The sequence below is a fragment of the Budorcas taxicolor genome, chromosome 21 (assembly GCF_023091745.1).
Source record: "Budorcas taxicolor isolate Tak-1 chromosome 21, Takin1.1, whole genome shotgun sequence".
Classification (NCBI taxonomy): Eukaryota; Metazoa; Chordata; class Mammalia; order Artiodactyla; family Bovidae; genus Budorcas; species Budorcas taxicolor.
In genome coordinates, this window is record NC_068930.1 from 18,787,588 (window position 1) to 18,808,491 (window position 20,904).

General features: G+C 46.6%; 1 protein-coding gene across 1 annotated transcript in view; it reads left to right on the top strand.

The window, feature by feature from the left end:
- The window catches only part of AKAP13 (A-kinase anchoring protein 13), a 318,409-nt gene that overhangs the window by 164,997 nt on the left and 132,508 nt on the right, over nucleotides 1–20,904 (top strand). The window contains exons 6-8 of the mRNA XM_052660082.1: nucleotides 5,689–5,887; nucleotides 8,561–11,579; nucleotides 15,408–15,541. Coding sequence (XP_052516042.1) covers nucleotides 5,689–5,887; nucleotides 8,561–11,579; nucleotides 15,408–15,541 — 3,352 coding nt within the window. The remainder of the gene's footprint in view (nucleotides 1–5,688; nucleotides 5,888–8,560; nucleotides 11,580–15,407; nucleotides 15,542–20,904) is intronic.

Consider the following 20,904-nt stretch of genomic DNA (forward strand, 5'->3'; position numbering starts at 1 on the left):
CAAAATGTCAGTGCAAACCAATGGTCAAGTCAATTACCAACAATAGGCATAGAGAGGGCTTCTAATCAGGAGAACAGGGAGTAGTTAGTCTGTGAACAAGGGAAGTGAACTTAAACTGGGAAGAAAGCCTGTCCCTCAGAACTGAGAGCGTGGGGAGGGAGCCTCCAGCCCAACTCAGCAGGACAGCGGCCGGGGAGGCCTGGGCTCTGCCTTTCCTGCCCGCTCTTGGCCCCGTGGGTAGAGCAGCTCCGTTTCTGCATGTGTTTCTGTTTGAAATTCTTCAACTACATAGAAGTGGGAAAACCAGTGTCTCGGGTGACTTGTTGCAGTTTTTCTCAAGCCTCTGAGCTGGCCTTTTTCATGTGCGTCTGCTGCCCGTGTGTTGAAGACTAGGGGCTCCCAGGCCAGTGTCCACATGAAGTTAAGCAGATGACGTGGGGACCGTTTGTTTATTTGAACTGTTCGTACCACCCCTACCAGTATTTACAGCAACAGTGACTGTGTTTATACTCTCTGTTAATCTCTGTTGAAATATGTATTTTTCTAGCTTGTGTCCTAATTAAACTCAAAACCATTATTTTCCTCCTTAGTAATACATTAAAATGATGTTATTATTACAAGTAACAGCATTGTAAAGTCAATTAAATGTATTTAGGGCATAATATGCCACACAGGGGTAAAACCCCCATGAGAATTCTTTCTGCTTTTTGTTTCCACGGAGGTGGCAGTAACAGCATATGCCACATTGTGGTCACCGGACAGGAATCCCATGTTTGACCTTAGAACGGTATTTGTTTATCTTTGAGAAAGGTATCATGCTTATCCTGGTAGCCCTGGCGTCTAGCAAAGTGCCTGCCATTTAGTAGAAGCCCAAGTTCAGGAAGTTGACATGTGTTCAACTAAGGTGTGAGAAGAGAAAGAAAAAGCCAGAGAAAACAGTGGATGAATAGGAGGGTTCTTAAGGGCATCAAGTGAGAAAAAGTTTTTAAAAGAAGAATCAGGTCACCATTTTTAGATTCTATGAAACCCAGACTCAGTGGGGAAAAAGCCACTGGATTTGGGGGTTTATTTTGTCAATGGAGACCCACGACAGAGAAGTCTTAGAAGCCATAGGGGAGGCGATGGTGGTGGTGTTTGAGTCTGCCGGGCTTTTTTGCGACCCCATAGACTGTAGCTCGACTCTTGCCTGGAAAATCCCATGGACGGAGGACCTGGTAGGCTGCAGTCCATGGGGTCACGAAGAGTTGGGCACGACTGAGCGACTTCGCTTTCACTTTTCACTTTCACGCATTGGAGAAGGAAATGGCAACCCACTCCAGTGTTCTTGCATGGAGGATCCCAGGGACAGGGGAGCCTGGTGGGCTGCCATCTGTGGGGTCGCACAGAGTCGGACACGACTGAAGCGATGCAGCATCAGCTGACTGTAGCCCACCAGGCTCCTCTGCCCACGGAATGTTCCAGGCAGTACGTTGCCACTTCCTCCTCCGGTGGATCTTCCCAACTCAAGGATCGAACGAGCATCTTCTGCACTTGGCAGGTGGATTCTTTACCACTGTGCCACCAGGCGAGCCGCCAAGGGAGAGAACAGGCTCCAAATGGCAAAGCCTTTAATTGTTTCAAGGGCCAGTGGGGAGGCAGAAGGGAAGGAATGGCGGTGGGCGTTGTGTGCAGATTAGAGGGGTTACAGCGGTGATTCTCAACGCCAGCATTACTGGTAGTTTGGGGCCTGATGACTCTGTGTTGTACCATAGGGCGTGGTCCCGTGCCTCGGAGGGCAGCCGCCGCAGCCCCGGGGGGACAGTGAGAAACACCTGCAGACAGTGTCAGATGTTCCCTGGGGGCTGGTGCAGTGGGGTCGAGACTGCTGCTGGCACACCCACTTTGCTGCTTTCTCTCCTCTGCTCCGTTGTCTGCTGGGGTGTTCATGGCACTTGCAGGCAGATAGGGAAGGAACTGCTCCAGGAACAGGTGGGAAGCTACGGGCATCCAGGGGGCGATGCCTGAATTGGTTACCAGAGGGCAGTTGATAGGGGACCAGGGCAAACCCACCGTTGAGAGAGGTGCCCTGAAGTTAGAAGAGCTGAGCAGACGTGTTTGATGCGGACTTAGTTCATGTTAGTTCATGGCCTTGAACTTCTCACTCTGAAGAGAGAGAAGATCACCTGAGGATGAAGTAGATGAGGCCAGTGTTGGGTCTTTGAGGGAATTACAGAACATTTTGGTAACCCCTGTGGGGACGGGTTAACGCGCGAGAGTAAGAGATCCAGAGCAGCAGTGAGGCCTGGCCGAGTCGGGGCTGTAAGAAATTACTTACAACATTAGCTAAGATCCCAGAGGGGAGGGCGTCCCTAGTGACTCACTGGATAAGAGTCCATGGGCCCAGGAGGCGCAAGTTCAGTTCTTCATCTGGGAAGATCCCACAGGCCACAGGGCAGCTAAGCCCGCATGCCGTAGCTACTGATCGTCGCCCTGGAGCCCAGGGGCCCTGACTGCTGGAGTCGTTTTTGCGCCTAGAGCCTGTGCTCTGCAACAGGAGACACCACCACGAGAAACCTGTGCACCGCGGCTACAGGAAGCCCATGCAAAAGCAACAAAGACCCAGCGCAGCCAAAAGTAAAAAGGAAAGAAAAAGTAAAACAAAAATCCCGGAGAAGAAATAAACCTATGACCCAACCACTGTAACACTGTTTTAATTTGTGCACTTCACTGTTTATACTCAACGCTTTTTGCCTTTTTTATTTTGCTGAATATAGATTTTAGTGTTACTGAACTGTTACTTGAGTTATAGTTAATGACTACAGAGTAGTCTGTAGGGCTTCCCTAGTGGCTCAGTGGTACAAAGAATCCACCTGCCAATGCAGGAGAGACTCAGGAGTCATGGGTTTGATCCCTGGGTTGGAAAGATCCCCTGGAGGAGGAAATGGCTACCCAAGTATTCTTGCCTGGAAAATTCCCTGGACAGAGGAGCCTGACGGGCTACAGTCTGTGGGGTTGCAAAGAGTCGCAACTGAGTGGCTTTCCCTTATAAGGCTAGCACACAGGTGCAGATATTTTCTTTAATTAATCAGATGGCCCTCTAGTTAGTGGCTTGGTTAGGTCGTGTCCACTTCTTAGTAACATTTGTCCTTAATGCTGTAGCACACCTTCATGGAGCCTTGCTGGATTTTATTTATGGATCCAGTAAAGGCTTCGTACAGTGCCGAGTGCAGAGCAGGAAATGTGTTGGCCTCAGGGTCGCTTCACTGAGGTTCTCCCTGACCCACCACATTTAAAACTGCAAACCCATCTCTGCTTCATTTTTTCCACCACCCCTGCTGTCTCCAGAACACTGGGTGTTTTATCTTGATTGCTCCTATCTCCCTTGCTAAGTCCACAGACTCCCACAGGCGGGACAAGGATTTGGGGTCGGTTGACCGGCCCAGAGAGTACTGGCATGTAAATACTTGCTGGGTGGTGGGGTTGACCCAGATGGACAGGCTAGGCGAGCTTGAAGAGTGTCCACAGCAGCACATATTCATGGAAGCCAGTGGGAGGGTAATTGCACTTACTAGTACTTGGTTTCCAGGTGGGTGCGAAAGCAGCAGCAGTCCGCGTGGCTGATGAACTGGGAGATGGTAGGGTTAGCGCTGATGGCAGCCGGTGTGCGCTTCTCTGGCAGGAGAGCGTGGGAGAGGTGGGAGGCAAGCAGACTGTGGTTCCAGCAGGGAATGTCCCAGGGTTTCCTTACTACAAAAGAAGCAGTTTGAGAATTAACAGTGGCATGGTTGGTAGATAATGCCGTTTTGCCAGGAATGGACTGTATCGCTGTTTAATTGCCTCTGCCTTGGCCAGCAGCCCCCTCTTGGCTTGCTGTGTGTTTGATTCACACCGTATGGCACTGTATAAGTTAAGTTGTGTTTTCAAGGATTTTTTTTTCCTGATCGGAGCAAGGCTGTATGTGGTAATCTGAGTAAGCAGGTATGCCCGTCAGGCCTGAGTTACACAGGGCTAGTGACACTGTCACCTCAGCCTGGGTGGTGCAGTGGTGAAGACCCTGCCTGCCAATACAGGAGACGCAAGAGACACAGGTTCGATCCCCGGGTCGGGAAGGTTCCCCTGGAGAAGGGCATGACAACCCACCTCAGTATTATCACCTGGAAAATCCCACAGACAGAGGAGCTATGCGGGCTACAGTCCTTGGAGTCTCAAAGAGTTGGACGTACTAACACTCTTACTTGGTAAATGTGTAAGATATTTAGCATGGCATATTTTAAGCAACTGCTAGGAGTCTTGCTTGAGTATGGAAATTGTAATAGTTTTCTTCTGGAACAGCCTTAATTGTCACCTTCAGCCAGTATATGGCTCTCCAGTTTGTTACAGATTTTCTACTGTAACATGGTTTTAGTTTTCAAATTCCACGTATTCCCTGGTGAATTGTTAAGGACGGACAGGTATGATTTAGTGGACGAAACACTGGATTGACAGTTGAAGTAATGTTTCCCTCTCATGTTTGTCAGTAGTGACATGTCTTAATTCGTTTGTTTCTTCCTGTTTAAAACATGATAGTGATCCCCAGCACCACTCTCTGCCTTCTTCCAGAATCTCTGGGACACTTTTGTCAACATACTGGTTTATTAGAATCATGTAAAGAGATTTCGTGTTTTGAGGTCTATCCCAGAAATGCCTTTTGTCTTACCTATTCCTTTTTCGGCTTTATTTGAATATTGATTTATCTGCAGTGATTTGAGTTGAGCTGAGTTGGTCATCTTTTAAATTTAAAAAGTTTTAATTTATGTTATTGGAACCAACTGCTTTATTCAAAATAGGATTTGATAATTATATTGACAAGTATAGTATGATAAGACATAGTATTTTTCTCTATATAGTTTTGACTTTGAGAATTTTGAGGATACATCCTCCACTTGTTTTTAACAAAAATTGGACTGACTTTGCATAGATTGGAGCGATTAATTTCTTCCCTTCTAAGTAAAATTGACCACAATTAACATATGCTGTAACCCATTTTAAGACAAATGCTTAGGAAGACTTGCTTTTTTTCTTTTTTGGAAAACCAGAGGAAAACCATTCTCCTTACATTGTTCCTCATTGTTTGTTTGTGAGCATAATATTAACTCTCTCAGGATCCCAGTCTTCTCTTTATCTTGATCAAAGAACATCCTTAGGAAGGAATCCTGCATTTTCCATTTAGCCCATTTGTGACTTCTTTTGAAGTTATGTGTCTGAATTACCTGGGAACTGTGCAAACCAACTTTCTGGAGCAGAGCCCCAAAGAGCAGTGAGGTTAGAAAGTTTACATAAGAGTTAGAGAATTTAACCTATGCCTGAGAGGCTGACTATATGTGTATATTATATTAGTATGTTTTTATATATTTATATATATATTACAGTGTATTCACGTGTTTTATATAGAGAATATACATATGTATTGGAATTTCCCACATGGCGCTAATAGTGAAGAACCCACCTGCCAGCGCAGGAGACCTAAGAGATGTGGGTTCAATCCCTGGGTCTAGAAGATCCCCTGGAGAAGAAAAGGGCAACCCACTCCAGTATTCTTGCCTGGCGAACTCCATGGACAGAGGAGCCTGGCAGGCTATAGTCTCTGGGATTGCAAAGACTCAGACACAGCTGAGTGACTGAGCACACACATGCATATGTATCCCTTAACCAGCATTTGCTTCTTTCCAGGGAGGATGCTGGAGAACCAGACTCCTGGAGCAGTTTGTCCTATGAAATCCCTTACGGAGACTGTTCTGTGAGGCATCACCGAGAGCTGGACGTCTATATGCTAACCTCCGAGTCTGAACCACACCAGGAGCCCCCACTACCTGGAGACAGTTGCACTGGACATATTTTTAAACTTATGAACATCCAACAGCAGCTAATGGTGAGGAAGAAAATTTCCATTTTGAGTCTTTGGTACCCTCACCCCTTCTCCCAGTGAGCTTTGCCATAATTAGAACATAGCCGTGCGTCCCTCAGAGATCGTGAAACCTGTGGAGCAGTTTTAGCTGCATTCGAAGTCAGCATTTATAGCGATAGAGCTTAGCACTGGGGTAGTAACAAGAGGAGACTGGGAAAATTCTTCATTGGGTTTTGCCAGGCTTTTAAAATAATTAAGAGACACACACACACACACACACACATTGCTGACAGAGAACCCAGCAACAGCTAGAGCTAGCATTTTCTGGCTTAAAAGGAAATTTGTTTAACACTGTAAATTTGTTGGTTTAACTTTATAAAACAAAATGAGCTAAACTGTTTCTGAGATTGTTGCTAAAGAACAGGAACCAAATTTCCTAAGAAACAGTCTTTCCTCAACTCTTTCAATGAGTGATGACCACGTTGCTATATTTAAATTGATAGTTGTGCATAAAAAGATCACTAAAAAAAATAAAGATTTTTATAATCCACTCAAGCCTTCAAGATAAAGTTGTTGCCAGACATAAAAACATTACAGACTCCCTGGTGGCATTTATTATGGATAATATACACGTCATGTGGATCCATCTCTCTTGGCCATAACATCTGAAAGGCTAAGTTTAGATAATTTTTCCACCCATTTTATTTCAGAGTTGATTTGATTTGGAAAAATCTTGGCAGTAATTTCATTTAAGGTCATCTGGGGTCAGCTCACTGCCAGAGTCTTCTCTGGGAGCAGACCTTATTTCAGAGACCGGCGGGCCAGGACACTTCATGGCAGGGTTGTAGACGCACTTGCCTGTGCCTCTCCGGGTTGTGTTTATTCCAAACTAGGTGTCATTTTATTTTGCTCTGTGGAGATGGCTGAAAACTCAGGTTTTCTTTAGAGCTCTTCTACTGGGTGAATGGTAGTCCATTCAGAAACAGCAGTTTCCAGATGCCAAAGCTACCCACAAGATGTGGAAATAGTTTCCTAGAAACCATGAGAAATTAGAACTGTGAGAAGATACATGTGTTAGGAGCATCTAAAATCTTTCAAGCCATACCACTTTTTTCCTCCAAATCCCCATTCTGTCATGTTCACCCTTTGTTAAATTCAGTGACCCATTTTCATAATTCTTTGGAGTTGGTCACCATCTCAGGAGGAAGGAAGCAAGCGATTTTGAGTTCTCTTAAAGAAGTGTAGCACAGCAGTTCAGTGCAAACCTGTTTTTCTCGTACTGTCTTATTAGAAGGATCTGAGTGAGCTTGACGTGTTTTACACTTGGACATGTGAACTTTCACATGCGACCCAGCGCCCAGACAGGAGCAGGTGATGATCCAGGGCTGGAGGCACAGGGGCCGAGTGGCTGGAGGAGTGAGACGGCGGCACATGGTGTGTGCGAGAGATTATCCTAACAGAGCAAACGATGAGTGAGGAGCGAACCAGGCGTTTCAGAAAATAGTTCTGGGAGCTCCCTCGTGGCTTAGTGGTCAGAATTTCAGGCTTTCTCAGCTGTGGCCCGGCTTCAGTCTGTGATCAGGAAGCCGGGAATCCTGCAGGCTGTGCAGTGCGGCCGAAAAATAAATAAGGAGAGAAAACCACGGATTCAAAAAACAGTGTCATTCTAAGGGCTCCTGAAACTTTGAAACAGAGGTAAACCCTCTCTAACGATCAGACGTGTTTTGTTTCTCTCCATTCTCTTCCTAAGCTTCATCTAACATGTGCTTGTGGTTTTTACATAATTTTAACTTTAGATTAACTTTTATTTATTTTCTAAAACATTAAAAATATCTTTTTCCGATTTCACTGTAGTCTTCACTGTTAACGTTTGGAATATGTGACAGCATAGTGTTCTACACCAGATTATTAACCACGATTGTTCTAACCATTCCCATATAGTTGGCTATGTCTGTTTCTCAAGTTGCAAAGACCTATTTTTGAGATGACCTATAAAATATCCTCAAAGCACAGTACCATCTGAGAATAATGAAAAATTCCCTCTTGCTCGTTTGATATGTTATTTGTTTAATATTGAGTAGTAGAGGAACAGAGGAACTCTTTATCAGAAGCGAAAGAAAGAATTTAATCATGCCACTCTTTTGAAATTATTATAGCCCCATAACTAAAATAGTTAACCTAGATTGAACAGAGCCTGTTTTGGAGATTGAGGGATGCTGTGTAACTCTTAGGTAAGAATTCCGGGCATGGGAGCTTGTGTCTGTTCCTTGTGATTAAAGAGAGAGTTTACCAGACTGGTCAGGATTTGTTTTTACTTGTATATACAAGGCAGGAAGGAAGCTGCCTCTGCCCCTCTAAAGGCCCTATAAAAGGTAGCTTTTTCAACTGTGCTTTTTTAAAATAAGGTTTCTTAAGGCTCAGTTTTAATCTCCTTTCTAAAATAAGTTGATAATATAGAAAATAGCCATATTGTATTTTCTTGGCATCTTTATCATTCTAGTGATTATGCAGCTATCAGGAAACTGAGGTCAGGGCCGAGGGAGCGTTTATTGGCATTTATTTAGGTTGGCTCATCCTGTGACTTTAGAAGGGCTAGAATGCTAGTGACTTGTCTCCCACAGAATTTTCGCTTACAGATGTCAGTGACATCTTTTCTCATGGTCAGTTTTTTAAAAAACATCTTCTATTTTCTCCTAGAAAACAAGCCTCAAGCAGATGGACAGTCTTATGCCCTCAGCGGTGACAGCACAGGAACCTTCAGGTCCCCCCCGTGACCAGGATGCAGATGGTCACTTTCTTCCCCGAGCGTCAGAGCCCACAGCCAGCAAGCAGCTTGCCTCTCCTGAAGCTGCTGAGAGCTGTCAGCGCTGCCGGGGGAGCACCGTGGGGCAGACTGAGAGCTCCTGTGATGTGTCCGGTGTGGCCGAGGAGGAGGATACAGACCCTTCCTGCAGGAAGAAGAGCACAGGTGTGGCGAGAACAGGAGGTGAGGTGGGGCCAGCACCTGTCACAGACCCTGGGGCGGCGCCTGCTCCCGACAGCTGCGTTCCGAGCGTGCCCAATGGCAGAGGAGAGGACCCAGAAGGCCCTCCGTCCTGTGGAGTCAGAGATGAAGAAACTACGTCTTTGGCGGTGGCCCCCGACGTGGGGTCCACAGGCAGCGTCCTGCACGGGGCCCTGGCCCAGGCCTGCCCTGGAGGCAGGCTGGTGGTCGCTTCCCCAGCAGGTGCCAGTGCCCCCGAGGCTACAGGAGAAAGGGAACACCTCATGCACCCCAGTGCTGCCATCAGGGGGAACACGCCTGAAGTGGAAGAGAGTATGAAGAGGCAGTTTGAGGACCCCAGTATCCGCACGGCTGGAGCCTCTGCCGGGAAAGTCACAGACGAGCCTGTGGATGGAGCCAGCCTTCCAGACGGTGTCTTGACCGCCAGTCCCCTGGATGCTAACAGACCTGCAGAATCGATCCTTGCAATTAGTAATGGCAAAGCTGCCATTGACCAAACTGCAGCAACCGAAATTTCTAAAAGCTGTACAGAGAGTGCTCACACTTCAGGAGCCCAGAACCCTCAGTTAATTCCAGCTGCTGCAGGCAACGAGGTTTCAGAAGGGCTCCGACCCAACACTCCCTTAGCCAGCGTGTGTGCACCAGGGTCGCCCTCTGATTTAACCTTGTCCGGGCCTCACAAAGATGTGACGCCTACCCCAAAATCAGAAGCGGAGTCATCTAGTGTTCACAGCCAAGACAGCGAATCACCCATCTGCTGCACAGCTGGGAGTGATAAACTTTGCACAGCCCCTGGGTGTCAGCCAAGCACAGGGACGTCTAGTGGCGTGTCGCTTGCAGAACACCGTGACGACACGGCCCCCCAGCCTGAGAGCATGACCACAGAACAGCTCGGCACACGGCGCCCGCCCACTGCCAGCTGCCCGAGCGGCCCGCTGGCCAACTCCACCCAGAACACCCCAGACACCCCAGAACGTGTGGGTGCTTCTCCTCTCCAAGTTTCAGATAAAGAAAGCCAAGAAGAAGATCTGAAAGCGGAGCGCTCGTCAGCAGATCCGGCTGAGGGGGTTCCACACCCGCAGGCCGCTCCCCCCAAGGCTGAGAAAGAAGGGGTGTCGTGCCCGGCTGTGACACCAGGCGGGACTGTCTCTCTGGCAGGCGGTCCCGGCAGTGAATCAGTAACCAAAGATGACGCACTCTCGCTCGTCCCCTCCCAGAGTGAAAAGGGAAGAGCAGCCCTCCAACCACACACAGGTGGTGGAGATGGGCCTGACGGAGACGCGAGACGTCCGGAGGAGCAGCCTCCAGAAGGCGGCGCGGCGGGCCCGGGCCCACTCCCCGTGGCCCTAGACCCACCACCCGGCATGGGGAACACCGGCCCTGGAGGACTCACTGGGGCGCAGGAGTGCCCCACCCCCTCAGCGGGCCCCGAAGCCCCGGCCATCGAGGGGGCCACCGCCTCCACCCTGCTTCCTGGGGGTCAGGCCACTGCGACTGAAGGAGGAAGAACTCAGGTGGTTCCTGAGGGCCCAGGAGGCGAGGGCAAAGCCCGGACCTGTCCCACCACTGAGGATGGCACTCTCTGCTCAGAAGCATCGCAGGAAGAGTGCAGACCACCGCCTGCTGTGCCAGAGGCCCCAGGGGTCCCCGAAGAGCCCGGCACAGCAGCTGGGGCAGAGGACAGAGCGCTGCAGCCCGGCAACTCCCTGGGCACACCCTTGGCCCGTCTTCATGCAGAAGCTAAACCCAACAAGGAAGTGGCCCCAGCAGCCTCCCGGCCGACGGGAGGTGGGGCCGCACAGAGCCTGGTGCCACCAGGAGCCGGTCTGGCTGCAGGCTCCAGCCAGGACACCCCAGGTGCAGAGCCGAGCAGCTCAGCTCCAGCGCCAAGTCTGTTAGCAGGTGGGTCTGAGGCGCCGAACTGCAGTCCAGCTTCCTCGGCTCCGGATGTTGAGGTGGAAAACACCCCGTCCCTGGGGAAGAGCGCTGGGTGTGAGGTGAGTGGAGATGCAGTGCTGGACGGTGCCCGGGTCCGTGGTCTACAAGAAGCCCTCGGGGCCAGGACAAAGGATGTATCTCACAATGCCCCAGACGCCTCATCCTGCCTGGAGGAGAATATGATCCTGGGTTTGCCTGGAGCTTCACCAGCCGCAGGCGTGACTGACCCCCAGGGTGCTGCGCCCCCGGAGCTGGTGGCGCCTCCGCGTGGGGAGAAGAAGCTGGAGGGAGCAGACTGTGGCTCTGTTGGCCTGCAGGAGGCCCAGGGGGACAGTCAGGCGCATCGCGACCCTCCTCAGCCTGCGGGTGGAGAACGCCCCCCAGAGACAGGGCCCTCAGGTGAGGCAAGGGGTGCCCCCGCTCTGCCTTGCACTGTCTCCACCAAAGCCCTGCATCGGCCCGAGGGTGCCGACTCCATCGAGGAGGCTGCCAGCCGCATTGTGGATTCCATCATAGAGCAAGTCAAGGCCTCCGGAGCACTGATGACAGAGGGGGCTCCCGCACACGGGTCACTGCCCAGGCCTCCTAGTGCGGTCCCTGGGACGGAGCCCACAGCACGTGCTTCCGCCGGGGAGACGAGCCCCCTGCAGCCTGTGGAGACCCCGCCCGTGGACAGTGGTGGCAGAGAAGCCTCTGGGAGCCTTGAGCAGTGCTTTGCTGGAAGCGAGGAGCCAGAGATTATTCTGCCTGTCCAGGGACCTGCACCAGAGACAGGTAAGCCACACAGAGTACACAAGCAACCGTTTGAGGGATAGACTCCCTTCAGAGTCTCTGGGATGTGCTGGTAAAAATACAAGTGTCACTGCTGTTTGGAGGCTGTGTGTTCACTGGGTCTGTTCACTGGGTTGGTTGCCAGGCTACCAGTCAACACCATCCGGAGAGACACGTCATGTCAGACTGGGACAGATTTTGCTTCCTGTATTCCAGAGCCCTGGCTTGATAGCTCAGAACCTACGAATGCTCTGTCTGTCCCATTGGAGCAGCTGCAAGTTTCCTAACCTGGAAAACAGTTCCGAGATCCCAGGTGCTCCAAAATGATAAAGGAATGGAGCAGATGTTTTGAGTCACGTGTCTTAGTCCTTTTTCTCGAGAACTGTGACACACAGTGTCGACAAAGTGTGTTTTATTTACACACCTGAAACTCCCTTTCTTTGCCCACCATCCTAGTCCGTGTCCTGAGCACATTTAGAGTCAGGGTGGTTTCAGAACAGCTGGCAGTATCTTTCTAAGCCGATGGCCCAGCATCCCACATGGTGGCATTAGGTCATTGGTGGAGGCTGGGGGGAAGGGAACGCCCTACTTTTCCTTCCCGAGGAGCAGGCCTCCTGTCCCATTGCCGGTGGCTCTTGGGCAGCCAGCCGTCTGGGAACTGGGGACCCCGCGCCGCGCAGGACCTAGGATACAGGATTTCCGCCCGAGCCTGGTCTGCCGCGCTGTCACAGGGCAGACGTTGTGTCTGCTTATCTCCGTGAAGCAGCTGCAGCAAGCAGATTGCTCACACAGCAGCAGCCCCGTTCCGTCTGCGGGTAACCGTGTCCAGAGAGAGCAAAGAGAAGCCACTTGTGCTCGGTGGAAAGAGACCAGCCGCATAGAACTTCTTATTGGGGGTTGAGGCTGAGGCTTAAACTGAAGTCGGACTGGGTTTTGACTCTTGACATCGTTCAAGGTCAGTTGAGTTCACACTTTGAGACCACCACCTCTTCCCAGAGATAGAGGACCTATCTCCATGCTCGCCCCCAGACTCTCATAGGTAAGAAGCCTGTTTTGTTTTTATCGTTTGATTGTTTTTGCAGTTCCTTCTAAATTTTGAAAAACCCCTTTACTGTAGCTATGTGTTAAGAGTTGCGGGGGTAGGGCAGGAAGAGAAATGAACGAACAGAAGAAGGAAAGAAGTTGCTTTGGAAAAAGAGCCGTTTAAACACAGTGGCCATTTTTCCTGATAAAGGATTTTTAACCATTTATAATCTGTTTTACCAGTTGAGGCATTTAAGAAACCCATAGTAGTAGTTTTGGTGGCTTCAGGCTTTTTGTTTTCTTAATATCTTGGATTGTTAGCCATGAACAAATTTCTGTCACTGTCAATCTCAGGATTTAAATAAGAAGGTCTTTAATTTTTAAAATAAAGCACAACAACAGGTCTATTTTGGGGGCCCTGGCAGGTTGACATTTCAGAAGAATGGGAGTGGCTGTAAGCTGATGCCCAGCTATGTTCTTTTCATTTGGGTGCTGCGTCTTTGGCCACATGGGCTGGAATTATTTCTCTTTCCGGCTCAGTAGTCAGAATTTAACCCAAGTAAGTTACAGACTAAGTCAGGTTGTCTCCAGAGTACCCTCTGAGAAAAGGTAGATACCAAGAAGAGTTTCAGACTTTGGTTTTTAGTAGTACACAAATATATTAAGGATGCTGAGGAATTGGGTCTGAGATTTTAAGGCTGTAGGAAGGGAAATGAGACAGAAATCAAGTTTTAACAGCGTCTGTGGGTTTGGAGTGGGTGGATGTGTGTGGGAGGGTTATTCCTGACGCCTCAAGGAGTCATGTGTGCTCCATGCTAATGGCCTCCAAGGACAGGGAGAAGTAACCAGTGATGAAGCAGTGGGTGCTTTTTTCAGAAAATAGCCAGGACTGGGGAAAGTCCCTGGTCACGTTGCCCCAGAGAAAAAGCACCCAAGTGTGATCTCAGACCAAAGGGTATTTTCTAGGAAGTTTACATTCCACTTATGAATTTAACCCTACTGCTTTGTAAGTGGGCAGACATCAGTGTAACTGCTGGTTTGGAAGGGCCCACATAGCATTGGCCTCTGTTTTTATTACATACTGCTGTCAGCAGAGCCAAATAGAAATCAAGAGGAGGGAATCACATACCTTCAATTCGAATGAAGGGACGCGGCCCGGTACATATCAAGAGCATTGCCTGCCGTGCTTTGGGAAGTTAGTATTGCATGACGGAGTCAGGCCAGTCCTGGGGGGGCTGCCAGCACCCTGCAAGTCCCAGTAATCTCTGTTTACTGCTGTGACTGGGTGCTGCTTGCCAAGATACATATTTTCAGGTGATGGATATTATCATCAGGATAGTAAGGATTTATGAGAAATCATATCTCCAAATAAATGAAATAAAAATCAACACCTGTCCCCCGACCCCCACCAAAAAACAAACAAACAAACAAAAACTTGTCTTACTCACTTAGAAATGTTTTAATCAAGGAGTATTTAAGGGGATTACTTTGTCAGTTTTTTTTTTAAACCTCAATCACATATTATGAAATGGAAGACAGATTTTCGTTCTTTGGACAACAAAACATTTGCCTTTTTTTTTTTTTTTTTAAATTGCTAGTAAGATCATGTAATTAAAAATAAAGGCAAAGAAAGGAAACTTACAAGTATTCATTTATAGTAATGTAGCTTTCCTAAATCTAAAGTAGAGCTTTATACATGTCACAGTATGCTATTAGAATACAATTTTTTAGATTTATTTTTAGTTGGAGGATAATTGCAATATTATGTTGGTTTCTGCCTTTTGAATCAACTGTGAGTATACATACGTCCCCTACATCTTGAGCCTCTCTCCCACTTCCCAGCCCTAGAATATAATCTTAATATACTTCATTATTATATACTGAGTATATACTATACTATAAAATGTACTCTTTGGTGAAAGAAACCTCTGTGCCCTCTGTTGTAGGGAGCATTTTTCTCTGCCAGAGTAGTAGTGTCACTAGATTAATAATGATAGAAAATTTTCAAGATGAAATCGAAATGATAGTTCTATTTGTTTTTGGATTATCAAGATGAGTTCTGACTGTTCAGCCATTAGAGTCCCCTTTAAAAAAAGGTGTCAAAGCTTAAATTTGTCTCAGGCATCATTTTATCACTTCCTTCCTGTATTAGCTTGACCATATGGTGGTCAGGGAACAAAACCGCTACCGTTTGGTCTGTTAAGCATCAGTCTAAAGAAAACATGAGAAACTTTTTAAGAAAAGGGCCTGCTGGTTTGTAATTGTGTTTTGGTTTGAAAAGAAATAACAGTTAACATCTAATATACTCAGGCTACTTTAGGTGGATGAGTGTGTGTAGTATGTTTTTAAAAGACTCTTCCCAAAGGCTTTATCTCATTCTCAGCGGCTCTTTTCTTCTTGCTGTGCGCAAGTATGTCTTGCCTGTACGATAATAAGATGGACTGGCTACTAGCTGTAGTTGTTAATCGGTTCCCTTAAAGCTTGTAAGTTTTCTTTTCCATGTGCAAGGAAGCACCACACTCAGAATCATCATGAAAAGGAAATAGTGAAAATGGAAGTTCAGTAGGCATTGAACAAGATCTTCCCTTAGCTACAACCCACACAGAGGCTGGAGAAAACCACACAGCCCTGTGATCAGGGCTCAGCACAGAGCCAGAAATGACGCCAGCTCCCAAACAACACTTGCTGTTTAATGCAAAAAAAAAAAAGGCAAACAAAATGCATGAAACCTGGAGCAAGTTGTGTAAACAGAAAGGCCCAGGGAATCAATTTTTCAAATGCACTTTGTAACCACCTTGCTCTCCCTAGAAATGCCCGACACGAAAGCTGAAGATGAAGTGGATTTTCTGAGTAACACTCGGGAGAGTTCAGTTTCTGAAGAGGTGGCTCTGGGAAACAGAACTTCTACGCCGGAGGTGAAACAAGGCCCGAAGACCCAGGCGGTGAGTCTGTGCGAGCACAAAATGTGTTCAGCCTGCTCTGCTGTGTCTGCTCTGTGGCGCTGCCGGGGGGAGCTCTTAAATTCACAGTAGGGTTTTCCCCCTTCTCCCTTGTTCCCTAATATACAGGTGTGGACGTGGTGTGGTGAAGCTTTCACACAGCATCCTTTTAGAATGGATGTCTCAGATCCCTGCAGGGACCCCTTGGAGGCTGTAATGAGAAAGGTTTTTCCTCTGTGAGCACAAGCCTCTCCAGTCTGTCATGAGGTTTAACATGTCTCAAGATGGGAATTACCACAAAAAGGGATCTACTGACACTGATTAAACCTGACTCTTCTCTCTCTCTATAGAAACTGATAGCGAAGATGATATTTTAATTTGAAACCCAATACTGACCAAAATAGAAAGTATATCATTTTTAATGATTAAAAAAAAGGTTTATTAGATTTTCATAACAACTCTATTGAGACATAATTCACATAGCCGTACAATTCACTCATTCAGGTCAAGTGCAGAGTGCGGCAGTTTTCTAGCATGTTTATAGAGTTGCACAACCGTCCCCACTGCCCAACTTTATAACATTGGCATCACGCCAGAAAGAACCCCGTCTTCACTAGCAGTTCACCCCTGCCCGCCTCAGTCAGTAGTCACCAGCCTCCTTTCTGTCTCCAAGGATTTGCCTCTTCCAGAACGTCATACAGATGGCAGTTACAGAACGTGTGGCCTTCAGCAACTGGTTTCTTTCACTTAGTGTATTATTTCAAAGTTCATCCATGCTATAACATGGATCAGTATTTAATTTCTTTTTATTGCCAAGTAGTACCCCATTGTATGGATGTACCATATTTTTTTCTATATTTGGATTGTTTCTACTTTTTGGCTGAATAGTTGTGAATAGTAACTGCTAACGAACTGTCTGTTTGTATGGACATATGTTTTTATATGCTTAGTAATTACTGTGTTGGCTCATGTGGTAATTCTATATTTCATATTCAGTAAGTTTTCAAAAATGATTTTTTTTTCAGAGTCTTGATTATTGTTCTTGTTTGAAGCTATTAACTTGTAAAACAAGAGAACTTACAAACTTGTTGAACAGTGGTCTAAGCTAGATGCCATGATTCTTTTTCTTTTTTTAAAAAGCACCAAAAGCAAACAAAACTGCGCACATCTTTGGCTGGAAAATCAAGTTACTGGAGTAAATCACATTGCCAGTCAGAGAATCAGCCATCCTTGTCTAGACTTGAGGGTGTGTTTTTTTTGCTCTTCAGAGGGCTAAGTATTTTTCATAGAATTACCCCAGTTAGCTAAACAGAACGGTACCCTTCCAAACTGTTTCAAGTGTATGGAGTGGGATAAACAAGCTTCATTTTGTTGGAGTGCAGTGGTAGGGAGGTGCTGGCTGTTCTCACCCACCCCTTATTACCGATAATATTCATGACTAATGCCTGGGTGGCTACTTGTACAGCAGGCATTATTCAGACAAATGTTGCTTTTGCTCCTGGGGAAAGAAAAGAGAACACGCCCTGCATGGGTAACATGTGTCTTTGTTTCCAGAAGCCCCTGAAAAAGGGAAGGAACAAACTCACATCCTTGAATTCAAATACCTCTCTTTCTTCGTCCTCCACGTGAAGTCCTGTGATTAGTGTCCTGTGTACAGCCTGAGGCTTAGCCGCAGACCCTGTGCTTTCCTGTGAGGATAGCTCTGTCCTGACTGTATCTTAACCATTACAAAGAAGAGAGCAAAACTCTGTTTTGTTTTGGGTTTGTTTTTGTTTGTTTAGTATTGGGGGTATAGCTGGTAAACAGACAGTGTTGTGATAGTTTCGGGTGACCACTGAAGGGACTCAGCCGAACATACAAATGAATCCATCTCCCCCAAATTCCCCTCCCATCCAGGAAGCCACATAACATTGAGCAGAGTTCCCTGTGCTAGACAGCAGGTCCTTGCTGGTTATCCATTTTAAATACAGCAGTGTGTACACGTCCATCCCTAGCTGCCTAACTAGCCCTTCCTCCCATCCTTGCCCCTGATAACCATAAGTGCCTTCTCGAAGTCCGTGAGTCTGTTCCTGTTTTGTAAGTAAGTCCATCTGCGTCGTTCTTTTCGGCCTCCAGATGCCAGGGCTGTCGCTGGATAGGTCTCCTCCTCTGTCTGACTGACAGTTACTCCTTTCCTCGTCTCTTTCCCTCTTCTCATCTTCCCTCCAGTTTCAGAAGTTGAGAGAGAGGACACTCCTCTGGTTGGTCATCAGGCGTCATTTTACAGATAGAAGAGGTAGATCCCCGAATAGTCCCTTGGCTCGCTCAAGGTCAGGGCCTGCTAGAATGGGAGCTTCTAGTTTGGTTCTAAGCTAGAATCTGCCCAGTGGGGTGCTTTCCTCCCCAACTCTTACCCCAGGCTCTCTGCTGTGGGCTTATCCTAAGGAGCCTCAGGATTCGAGAACCGTGTAATCTGTCTGTTGTTGCTGGGGTATGTCTTTGCTTTGTGTGTGCCTCCACTCCATGTAGTTAGAGAAAGTATACTTTAATGGCATTTTTAGTTCATGAGGATCTTCAGGTCTAGCGTTCACAGCGTTCTTACAGGGACGTGAAATCTGACCTCTGACCTGCCCTCCCTTGCTATGGATCGAAAGCAGGAAGCGTGAACACAACATTTTGCATCTTCCCTGTGTTGCATTTTCTCCTTTTTTCCCCATCTAACTCTGCTTGTTCTTTTCCTGGAGGGAAGTTTGCGAACTCGTTTGTAAAGGACAGAGAATAAATACTTCAGAGTTTCTGGGATGTACAGTTTCTGTAACAGCTAATCACCTTGGCTGTTGCATGCGAAAGCAGCCAGAGGCTGCCTGTAAAGAAGCATTTGACTGACAGTTCTGATAAAATCTTCATAGAAATTTGAATTTCTTTTTTAATTTTTTTTCTTTTCTTTGAATTTTGAATTTCATTTTGTGAAATGATTTCATGTCATGAGATACTCTTTTTTGAATTTTTTCTTTCATCACTAAACAATGTAAAAATCTGCTCTTTGGTGGTTTTTTTTTTTTCCCCACATGCTGTACAAAAACGGGTGGTGGGGAAAAAACAAAAACAAAAACAGGTGGTGGTAATCTGTCGGCCCCTGCCTTTAGAATATGTGTGCCTCAGTGGATGAGAAGAAAGAGAAAGCAAGTAGAATTTTTTCTCTTCTGAGTGGTCTCAGCCTGCCGGGGAGCTTGTTACTAAACCGCACGGAGGAAGCAGAGAGTTTCATGTCTCTCCCAAGTGTGTCTTTTGACTTGGTATCTCGACTTTCTTAGCCTGTTTGTCTTCTGGCCTTAACCTTCTGGAGCCTGGGCTTGAAGTCTGAGATTGTGATGGTAGTCGAGGGCGGAGTGGCATTCGTTTAGGATTATTTGATTTGGTCTCTCAGACACATGCCCAGTCTGTGTATTGCCCTTGGGAACAAACCAGTCATTGACTCATTGTTTCTCTGAATCAGCCTCTTCCAAATGTAAAACAGGAAAAAATCTGTGTGTCTTAACGCTTTGCTACTGTCTTGAAAACCTGGAACGTAGTTTTGCGTAAGGAATAAAGGATGCATAAAGGAATCGGGCAGCATCAAGACTAGTACTTGTGTATCCGCAGAGAAAGCACATGTATGTTAAATGCTTCAGGTTTCTCAGCACATGATACATGGTCCTGATTCCAGAGGCCCAGTTTTAAACACAGAATGGTCCATTCCCGTTCGTCATTTTATCACCACTTTATATTCATGGCTTGTCGCTACGTATTGCCAAAGATTCAGTACTAGTTACACTTTCAGTTCAGTTCAGTTCAGTTCTAGATTACCTTTTGCTGTCCTTTTTTCCCCTGGTGAGTTAATATCTATCAAGGACTTGGAACTCGACACGCAGTAAGTACAGCTTAGCATTCTTATTATTTATTAGTTTCATAACTTCATATTCCAGTATCCTTTTTACTCATTGAAGTAACCGGTGACTTACAGTGGTTCCTAAGGCAATCAGACTGCAGATTCTGCTTCTTGAACATTGTTATAAAAGCTTCAGGAGTAGCAGCAAGCATTAATTTAAGTTGGGAGACAGGGTGCTTGTTTTAGTTCTGAGATCTTTAGAAATTTGAATGGACCTGAAAGATTATCTGAAATAGGAAGGAAAAAAATGGTTTCTGGAAAGTTAAGCAACTAACCTCATTTCAGAGCTAGTTAACTCTGTACGCTTGACTGGAACTCGTTTCTGTACGGGTAATGTTTCTGTTACACTGTGGTTTTCAGAAAACTCCTCCTGGGGATATACATCTGGGCAATTCAGTTCACTTTGATTTTTTGTGTTTTAAACAAACAGCCCTGAATGATGGATATACACATGAAGATTCTGAAACCGTTGTGTCATACTCCCGTGCTTTCAGTGATAGTCGGAGGAATCCCTTTGATTCCTTTAGCACCTACTTTCATTTGCTTTAAAAGAAGTCTCGTGATCTTGTTATGATTTGCTCACCTGTAGCTAAGTACCATCAAGATGGTATTTGTCCGGAGAGTTTGCTTTTGCTGAATAGATAAGACTTTCCAGACCTGCTGTTTATTTCCTAAAGAATGCTGTGCAGAGATGACTCTGAGTATTGAGTCCAGAACAGAAAGCCTCTGGGACCATTCTCCTTGGGGATATGCTCCACAGAGGCCAGGAAGGAGTTCTGACTCCTGCTTGCCTGCCCTAGTGCTTCAAACCAGCATACTCCGTGTCTTCTGTGGATCTTTCCCGTATATGGCCAGATTAATTAGGAAGGACTGTCTGTTCATTGAGGTATTTCTATAATAATTCCTTTTCCAAATGATCATTGCAAAAGCTTGTTAGCCATACGGAAGAGTTAATTCAGCAAGCCAGAGTCTCTTGTCAGGATGCCCATGGTCCTGGCAGCCAAACACTCAAGAAGAAATACATTCAAGCACAACTCTAAAATCCCATATGTTGAGTGTTAGGCTACTGGGAAAGTCCAGTCTTCATTTAACACACACTCCCCAGTCGGAACCACTCCCTTTAAAAATAAAAAATAAAAACTACATGGCCAAACATGAAATTAGCTCAATTTTCATTCTTAGTCATTTTTGCAACAGTGTTAGTATCTGTTTCTTCGTGGTCTCGGTAAGGGCGGTGTCAGACTGTTTTTGGTTAAAATCTTTCTGAATTCTGCCTGTGCTTTGGTCATTTTCTGTGTTTTCTTCCTCTTGTCTCAAGGGGGCGAGCTTGCATTTCCATACCTAGGCCAGGAGTCTCTAAAAAGGGTTTTGTTTTTGTGTGTGTGGCTTTTCACAGCCTTTATGCTGGGCTACTGCAGCTCTCTCAGACTATTTGGTAACTGACTGGGCAGGTCATAGC